Genomic DNA, 9,973 nt, shown 5'->3' with positions numbered 1-9,973 from the left:
TTTTCTATTTTTAAATCCCTAAATAAAATTTAGTTCTTAAAAATCGCTGAAAAATATTTATAATAATTATTCTTAAAAATTGTTTTTAGACAACTATATTTGATAACCTTGTGATCTTGAGATTTTTTCCACCATTAAAAGCATGTAAGTTGAGTTGCAAGCTGTTATAATATGTGGTTCATATTGAGTGAAAGACATATGGAGAAAAATGGGCAAATACCAGAGTGGAGTGGAGTTGTATGATTCATGAGTATTTTTGGAATTTCAATACTTGAGATTTAATATAAATGTCATTTTATGTAACCCTAATTGAGATATAGTGAAAGTCTTTCTTTCCTGTTCCCGTGAATGTAGACAATTTGTCGAACCACATTAAATCTATGTGTTTTCTTTTGTTTTTCTCTAATTTTCTTTATTAGGAATTGTTGCATGAACATCAATACAAGCTAACTCAAAACTCTCTATCTCTATGCCTAGAAACTCTCCTTTTACATTGTTTCAATCTTGTTAGGCCTTTCAATTTTTCACCCTCTTGGTTGAACAGCAGTACTCCATTGAATCAAATATAGCTTAACCTGCTACTACAACTTTGGGTAAGCATAAAAAAATTGGCAGGCAGGCCCTGGTCACCGCTAAACCAACCATCCAAGTTGATTATTCAATTCAACACACGAGAGTTTGAAAAAATGGTGGAATTTCATAGCTTGTGTGACATCCAACTCATCAAATCTCCCTGCACTCCTAATGAAAATTAAAATATAAATAATAATGATAAATGTATTCCCTTATTATCAAGTTTCATGGATGAAGGAAGCAAGAGTCAACATTGAGAAATCAAATCCCTTTAATCAAGCAAATCAAATATTTTGAGATATCTGTTTCCTCAGCTGTTTCCCTTTCCCCAAACCATATCCACCCTTCTTCCACCAACTTCCAATCATTTCTAAGGAAGGATTTTCTACTAAGAAGTGAGAAGGCATACCTCAAGTCCATTGCAATTATGAAATTAATCATCTCAGCATCTCATGCCAGCTTTGAAGTTTTGCCTTATGGCCTAAATTTTAGCAATGATTCTTGGGCACCAACACCCCAATGTCAACATCCTTGACTCAAGCACCTGGTAAATTCTCAGCAGGGACCAATTTGCTAATTCAAATCGGCTTTTACCCATTCAGATAAGAGGAAGTTACAAGGGTGTGTTTGGTATGCAGAAACAAGAAAGAGTGGAAATGAGAATGGAGGTTCCTTTATTTATTTCTAATAACTAATTCTAACATAGTAATGAATGAGAAATGGAACGAATTTCCCATTCTGAGTCCCAATTCTTGGGTACGTGAGGTAAAAATGATTGAAGCAAAGCACTCTTGAGGATTCAGGCTTCTGGAAATTGAATCTCTTAGAACATGAAACGATTCCTATATGAATCAAACATTTTAGTTGGAATTAACATCACTCATGTTTCTTGTTCATCTTAGCACATGGATAAGAGTGTCTATCATGAAGGGCCAACCACAAGAAAATCTTAGGCTTTGAACGCATTTTAGACTGGTTTAAGAGAGATTATCATAAAAGCATTTATATGAGAAACACTACTATAAAAATTCAGTTAGTGTTTAGGTATAAATAAAACAAATGTTTGAAAATTTGTCAGACATCTAATTTTTGTAAGAAAAGTATGTTTCAAGTATTAGAAAGTATTTCTAATATTACTAAAATCACACCCAAATACACTCTAAACCATCATTATTTGTTCTGTTTTCTGTATCACCAACCTTTAAGAGGACTTCCTCTTCAGTTTTGTCGAGCATCAGCACATATGGACCAGTTACTAACCTAAATATAAAACTGAAAGGTAGGGAGTCCCACAGTAAGAATGCTTCAACAACTTGGACCTGAAGGCAGTTGTCTTCTTTCAAGATTTTTTTAACCCACCTGAGCAGTTAGCAAGCAAGGTTAGATTAGCTAGGAATCATTCTCAGGTCCCCTGCACTTCTGTGCTTAGAAACAATGCCCCAGACCAAAACTGATCGGAGGACAGGCATTGCTTACCAACTTCATCCTAGCTTGTTGCAAGTTAAGCCACACAACCAAGTTTTCAGCTGTGCAAACCCTTGGATAAGGCTGGTCCTATACCGGCTAAACTATTTTTTTGTCCTTTTTGGACTGATAACCAGCTAAAAACAATTGATTAGCTTGTTTCCTACCAACTTGTCTTTCCTGGACCTTCTCCAGAGCATGAATGCATGCTGCTATGGTCACATGGGAATGGGGAACAGAAGCTGCCAAATCATCGTTTAGTGATTTGGAGCAGCATGTCTTGGAGTAACTGAGTTTCCACAAAAGACAGAGACTTGGGAAGGGGTTGGTTTGGCAAACCAGAGTAGTCACAGAAAATGAAGTGATGGCATATTAGGGGGTTTTATGTAATGAGTTCATGATGTTTATCTGGACAATTATATAAAGGAGAAAGACTTAGGGTTGAAGGGAGTTTTCCTTCACAAAATAATTAGCTGAAACAACCTCTCTCAGCCATTACACATTACTTTATACCAATCTCTTCAAAAATATCTAACCTGGCATTCCTCTCTTTCAACAACCAAAACTACAACAAAGCATACAAGGTTCAGAGCATTTTATCTATCATAAGGTAATGAGTACACCTTAGGCATTTGACATCAGTATCATTATCATAATCTTTATTGAGTTCAGAAAGAAAATTAAAAATATAGAAAATAAAAACGATACATGAGAAGTGTAGATAGAGCTATTTAAAAACATAAATGTCCTTCAATTCCGCACCAATTTCAGCATCGAACTTACATTTGGTAACAGTGTTTCTTCAACATCAAACCTATATAAGCTTAACAAATATGATACTACTATGAAGTTCTTGAGAATTCCAAATCTTAAAGTACAAAAGGACTCATATTCAACAACTGATTCATTTATGTTGGAAGATGAACATTTATAAGAAAATAATCTAATGATAAACTCGAACCCTGGAGGTGAACATTAAGTAACTTAAGCCACAAGTTTGAGCCTTCCCATGAGGTGAGCCCTAAGGCAAAAGCCTGTTAAAACTATGCTTAATATATTAGTATTGTTTAGATAGTCTGAAAACTTAAAAACCAGATTTATTTTATAATTTTCAGAGTTCTGAAATTTTTTTTCTCTTTCCAAAAGAGGCCCCACATGCCTGTAATCAAAATAAAATTAATACAAAAGCAATCAGCTTAGGTTGCTCATTCTAGATAAGCAAAAAATTGCATCATACTCTATAGAGGAAGAAAGAAAAAAACACAAGAAATGGCAGGAAATATTTGAGTGAGTTGTACAATTTTCCACCCATGAGTTGCTATTACTACACTCATCACACAAGAAGAGTGTGAAGTGTCCAATTCTGCTTTTTTTCATTCTATTCATCTGGAGAGACCAAAATGCCTTAATTTTCAAGTATGGACGCCGGCACATCAGTGAACTATCACATCTCTATGTGAGTGTGTGAGTGTGTGTGAGTCAAAATGGAACATTTAAGGACTCAAATTTATTTGAAATCCCTGATATTTTCAAATTGATTATTTTATTATTTTTTTGGATTTAATTTAAAATTGATTATTTTATTTTTAACAACTATTGCCAGCACACCTAGCTATTTTGAGTTTTTTACAACTAGTTGCTGAAGCAAATGTTGAACCAAGCCAACATGAGCCAAAATGATGAGAGATAGAGATTACAGACTAGCTCTTGTGTTATCAAAGTTTCTATCTTATAGCCAAGCCATCACATAGAACGAAACTCAGATCACCGTGGTACCGAATTGATATAACTCAAACCCAGAATAGTGTATTAACAGAAGTTATGCTGTCTATATATTCATATAGCATGCTAAGAAAACTTGTGATGTCAGTGTACTAATATTATAACAAACTAAATCTGTATACACATAGTATACATCTTTAAACTAAAAAGTAAGCTACCATGTCAAAAGGCATTTCATTGAACTCTAGGGTGAAAGGCATCTAATTGTTGTACAAATTGCATGTGACACAGATATCCAGAAACTCTAGAACAAAAAGTGAACTACATAATCCATCCTGAGAACTGTGAGTGAAACTGAGCACATCAAGACTCACTTGGAAGAATATTGAAGAAATGATAAACCTCATCTTCGTCAATTGCTCCAACTTCCGTTGAGCAAACTCCACAGTGTACTGGCTTGAATGTTTCGCCATCAACAGAAACAGGTTCACTCTTATCAGACTCCCTTCCTCTTTTGCCCCTTTTTGGTTTTATGCTTCTTTGCGGCAACACTTGTTCACTCTTGATATTGCAGTTAACAACAAAAATGGCCCTGTACTGGGTCACATATTTCTCGTGCCTACAAGTTCCTAGTTAAGCTCAGTTACCAAAATTGCATACATCTGGACTAAAGACACAAATTCTCTGTTTTATCATCAAAAACAATATAAGTACTAATTGCAATGCATCAAGGTTACATTTAGATTTGCAGGATAGCAGCTTCAGAAGATAATTCCAGAAATACACCATTATTCTCCTGTTAGAAACACTCAATAACGAGGCTCTGATTCATAGATCTCTAGGTTTAATAGTAAGGATTGGTTATGAAAGCCAAGAGATATGACGATGCAGGTGCTTCATTTCATGCTAGGGGAAAAAACTAAGGGTACTCATTCTTCCAAGATCTTAAAAGAAATTTTAGCTATAATAATGAAAATGGGAGTTTATTACACAAATATCACCTATCAGAAACTAGTTTTGTTGCATCTGAACATTCATAAGACCTTCCTAGTTTGCAACATTACAGCTATATTTGAAGATAGGGTACATTTCCTTGTTGTTTTGTCTCTCCTTCTCCTTTTCTATGGATGTTCTTTGTGTACTACCCGTCTATGAGGGTTAGATGCCCTTTTAGGCATTAAATGACTAAACAAATAAATAAATATCATATATGTATATATAAACATATAGAGGCATGCATATATATACACTTGTATACAACTGAAAACAGTTAAAAAGAATATTGGGATGTAGGAATTTAGTGTTCAGCATATACATACAGAGTTTTGAACAAAAATAATCCATTTAAAAAAAAAAATCCATAAACTAAGTTGAGTAGTAAAATATTTCCCAATCCAATACATTTCAATAATGTAAGCATCCATGTCACAAAACCATAGTTGGTAACTATGGTTTTGAATTTTTTATTTTTATTTTTATTTTCAAATGAGCAAAATCGTAGTCACCATCTACGGTTTTAAGCTTAAACTTAAAGTCGTCGTTACTGATTAACTTACTTTTTTTTATACGTGTAAAATTTTGTTGTTTTATTTGCAATATTTTAGTTTATTTTTTTAAAAATAAATCTAATAACATAAATTTATTATATATATATGGTATAATGTTTTTAAAGTGTGATTTTTGGACCTTTTAATCTTTTTATAAGTTTTTGCTTTTGAAATTGGTTTAATTTTGTTAAAAAAAAAATTGGCATAGTTTTCCCATAACTCGTTCATATTCAGGCCAGGTAGATATCCATCACTTCTGTTGAATATGATATCCATTGAATGTGAACAAGTTTTGGGAAAACTATGGCTAAAATTAAAAATACCAAAGCTTCATAAAATAATCAAAGGTAAAAACTTATAAAAAGACTAAGAGATTAAAAAATCACACTTCAAAACATATATGATATATAAAACCAATTATTAAATTTCATATATTAATTTTTTTTTAAATGATCACATAAATTTATTAACCACTTACATATTAATAAATAGAAAAAAAATATAATAAATTTATTTTTTTAAAAATAAACTAATATATTTCAAATATATATATATATATAAATTTAAGTCAAGTTCAAAACTGTAGTCAACAACTACAACTTTAAATTTAAACTGTAGTTATCAACTATGGTTTTGTGACATGGATGCCCACGTGACTAAAATGCACTAGAGTGGGAATTATTTTGTACTCAACCTAAATTATGGATTTTTTTATATTTTATAGATGGATTACTTTTCGATCAAATAGCTTTATTCTATTTTGGAGCCCAGAGATTCTCCTTTGTTCCCTTTGGAGATCATGCGTGCCACCTAAGGTGGCTTTCTTCACTTGGGAGGCATCTTGGGGGGAAAGTCTTAACTTTGGACTAGATTCAAAGGAGGGGGCACTATTTGGCAAATAGATGTTTCCTTTGCCTCTCTGAAGTAGAGACAGTTGATCACCTTCTTCTTCACTGTGCAAAGGCTCGGGTTCTTTGGAAATTTCTTTTTTCCCTCTTTGGTGTGTCTTGGGTTCTCTCATGTTCGGTGAAGGATACTCTTCTTGGGTGACATGGGTCATTTGTGGGTAAAGCTCTTAAAAAGGCTTGGCAAGCGATCCCTTTATGCATATTTTGGACAGCGTGGAAGGAAAGGAATAGGTTAACGTTTGGCAATGAGGAGTTATTGATTCAAAGATTGAAAAATTCTTTTGTATGTAATTTGTGATCTTAGTCTATGGTGTCGATAGATATGTGCCTTATTTATCTTATTAGCTTCATTGATTGGTTAGGCACGAAGTAAGGGCATGTGATGTTTTTTACTTCTTTCCTTCCCCCTTTGGGTTGAGCCTTTAGGCTTTTACTATATACTTCCTGTATACTATGAGGGCATTGTTATTGGTGTCTCTTTTTTACTTTATATACAACTTTTCTTTACCTATAAAATACACACACACACACACATGAGATGCAATTATATACACCACTTGTTGATAACCTCAAAAAATGAAGAAGAATATCGAACACTTGGAATTTAGATTTTGATACAATAGTTAATTTGGGTGTACATATGGGGGTGTGTGGGTAGTTGTGTGCATGTGGATGTGTAGGTGCTCACACTTGCATGTTTGTGCATGTGTACAAGAGCAAGCCAATGTGTCTCCATACTTTGTGTCTAAGAAAGAAAGTGAAAGAGAGAGAGAGGGAGGGAGGGAGCACGAGAGGGAAATCATTTTATGTTGTGTTTCAATTACATCTGCCATCCACTAAAAAAGAACTAAGAGATATTGGCACAACAACAGACAACTTTTTATATGAATCCTTATTGGTGTTTCAATAGAGAAAGGAACTCATCCTCCCATAACTATAACCAGAAAAGAAAAAATCCTTGTCACAATATACCCATTTACTTACAAGCATGAAAATAATATCATAGTTGCACCACATATATACATTCAATTAACTTACCTTTGGCATTCTAGGCAGAGGGTGGTAAAACAACCTGGGCAGCTAAGCACAGCATCAGAAGTAGTACGCCCTTTTCTTTTCTTCTGAACCCATAATTCATCTTTCTCATCAAGATCTGAGTCATAAAATTCTGGTTTGATGGAGTAGTCTATTTCATCGTCATCAGAGACTGAGGAATACAACAATCAGCATTCTGATTAGAATGATAAATTCATACAAGGACTAAACTTATTCAATAATATAACAAATAGACTAAACTAACCTATTTGTTCAACCGCATAAAGTTAAAATAATTTTTTTCTCATTTCCAATTCAAATTTCCTGGATCCCCACAAAACTGCCTTATGGTGGAAGTAGTATATGTGAAACTTGTGAAATCTGTGAGAAATGTCATATAAAAAATAATGAAATCCTATTTCTGTAGGATGGAACAAGCTAGATATCATAGATCTTAAAAGTTAGTGTCCATGGGTGATAACCAATACCTTTACCTAACAAGCAATATATAGCAGCATCATCCAAATTCACAGTGCCTTGTCCATGTCAAATCTTATAACTCTTACCAAATGAGGATTTTTAACCATGGAGATTTGGAGGACTCTAATGCCTACTAAAGTTACATTCTTTGTGCAGGAAATTCAATGATAATTGGTGTGTCATGCACTGATGACCTCCCAAATTGTTGCTCTTCCTCTGTTACTTTTCAGCCTCAGCTGTTGATCTAAATTGGTTTTATCAAGGTTTTGTATGAAAATCCTGGTCAGAGTTGTCTGGAAATCATCAATACAGAAATAATGTTGATTTTGTGGCACATTTGGACATTCCAGTGATCTGGAGTCCTTGGTGCCTATGAAGAAGAGTCATATGGTAAAGACAATTTCTTATGTGCATTTTATTTTGTTCTTATACAATATGACTACATACCAAAAAAAAAATTCTGCTTCATTCCAACATTTAATAAGGTGGCTGAGGTAAGTTTCTAAACCAAGAACCGGAAAAGAATCAATAGATGGTTGAGTCAGCTTAATCAAAAGTTAACAAAAAAAACCAGTTGATCTTGGTGATAAAGAAAGCAGAAAACTAACTACAAAAAGAAATTCTTCTGAGATAATTAAGGGTACATTTGGCAACATTTTCCAAAGCAATTCTTAAAAAGCAATTTCCAATAACAGTTCTCAAAAGTCAATTTTTGAGAACAATTTTGTATTGTTTTCAGAAATAAAATTATGTTTAGAAACTCAAATATATACAACTGCTTCATAAAGAATGTCAATTTCTTTTGCCAGTCTTGGAGTGTGATGGAGACCCTGGCTCTAGTCTTACTGTAATTCTCCACAGTTTTCTTGGTCTATTCTCTGTGAAGACAATGTGCTTTTGTGGACAATGGAATACTTGAGGCCTATTCCCTATGTTTCAGACTCTTTCCTTGAAAACTCTACAAAAAATACCAGAAAAAGGCTCTAAATTTGTTTTCAAAAATCACCGTCTTTAGAACAAATTCTTAAGAAGTTGTTTTCCCTTTTTTTTGATAGATATTTTCCCTCCAAATAAATTTTGCCATGTGCACTTTTTGAAAGCTGTTTTCTATTCTAAGAAAACAGAAAAATGTTTTAAAAATCAGTTGCCAAACAGGTCCTAGGTTTTATTTTCTTTTCTCTTCTTTTTCTGTTTTGGAGATCTCAACATCAAATATCACATAAATCATAGTTAGCAATCCACTGTTTGGTTTCCTTACAAACAATGTGTTTGAAATTGGATCCAAGTTCCATCCACCCCAAATCCACAACATCTGTTTCACAGTTATTGCATGATTTTCGAATTCCATACAATTGGAATGCCAAATAAAATCCAATTCTATACAACCAAATGTAGCTATGCAGCCCCACATGATTCTCTCTAAAATGAGAGATCAAAAGTCAAGAAAACCTAAATTCAAAAAAAAAAAATTCACCACATTTTTATTATTTTCACAGGGAGGAATAGATTTCATAGAATATCGAAACCCTAGACGAGTATAAACTCATAGCACAAAGAAACTGAAGTGCCAAACCTGAACTTAGGCTCCGTTTGGTTGCTAAGAAAATTTAGGAAAACAAAAGAAACTAAAAGTACTTGAAATTAACAAAAACATTCACTCAACCGAGCCTGATACGAAATCAAAGACGAAACTCAAAATTTTCCTTTAATTTTTTTATTTTCCTCCGTTTCTCAGCAACCAAACAGATGCAGAATTCGATGTGGAAAAAGGGAGAGAAGAATTTCACTTGTTTTCTGTGAATCAGTTGGGGACTTCAAGTGCTCTTCTCCTTCCATCTCTCTCGGTGAATCAGAAACTCGGCTTGACTCGGGTGGTTCAGTTTTCTGAGTGGACTCGGCCATTGTCTCCTATCAGTAGGTTTTGGGTTGCACTCTGCGTTTTATACGCGTGAAGGAAAAATAAATAAATGAACATATATTTGTTATTTTCCGGTCTAATATCCTTTGGCCCCTAAACTTAAGAGGACGTGTTGTATCGATTCTAGAAAGGTTTTTAAACCTTAAGATAAAATTTTTTTAAGGGTTAAAAAAAATAAAAATATTTTTTAAAATCACTATCCTCTTGATAGTGATTTTAAAAAGGTTTCTAATTTTTTTAAAATATAAAAAAATATTTATTTTAAGTATTAAAAATAAATATTTCTATGTCTCTCTTCGGTAGAGCTCACGAGTGCAAGAATATGA

At 33.5% G+C, this 9,973-nt stretch overlaps 1 protein-coding gene across 4 annotated transcripts; it reads right to left on the bottom strand.

Annotated features, from left to right (window-relative positions):
* Positions 1–379: 379 nt before the first annotated feature.
* Positions 380–9,726, bottom strand: LOC100248049 (uncharacterized). 4 transcript variants are annotated; one of them, XM_019222779.2, is made up of 4 exons: positions 9,517–9,726; positions 7,253–7,421; positions 4,134–4,378; positions 380–741 (listed from the first exon to the last, which is right to left on the bottom strand). In XM_019222779.2, the coding sequence occupies exons 1-4, from the start codon at positions 9,629–9,631 to the stop codon at positions 698–700; spliced, it is 573 nt and encodes a 190-aa protein (XP_019078324.1). In that variant the 5' UTR covers positions 9,632–9,726; the 3' UTR covers positions 380–697. The 4 variants fall into 4 exon arrangements, with proteins under 4 accessions (XP_019078324.1, XP_010655900.2, XP_019078322.1 ...); XM_010657598.3 differs by lacking the exon at positions 380–741 and adding an exon at positions 2,768–3,196; XM_019222777.2 differs by lacking the exon at positions 380–741 and adding an exon at positions 2,768–3,080.
* Between the last annotated feature and the right edge of the window lie 247 nt (positions 9,727–9,973).

The sequence above is a fragment of the Vitis vinifera genome, chromosome 10 (genome assembly GCF_030704535.1).
Source record: "Vitis vinifera cultivar Pinot Noir 40024 chromosome 10, ASM3070453v1".
Classification (NCBI taxonomy): domain Eukaryota; kingdom Viridiplantae; phylum Streptophyta; class Magnoliopsida; order Vitales; family Vitaceae; genus Vitis; species Vitis vinifera.
Note: the sequence above shows the minus strand (reverse complement) of the source record. Positions and strands in the feature narration are given on the sequence as shown.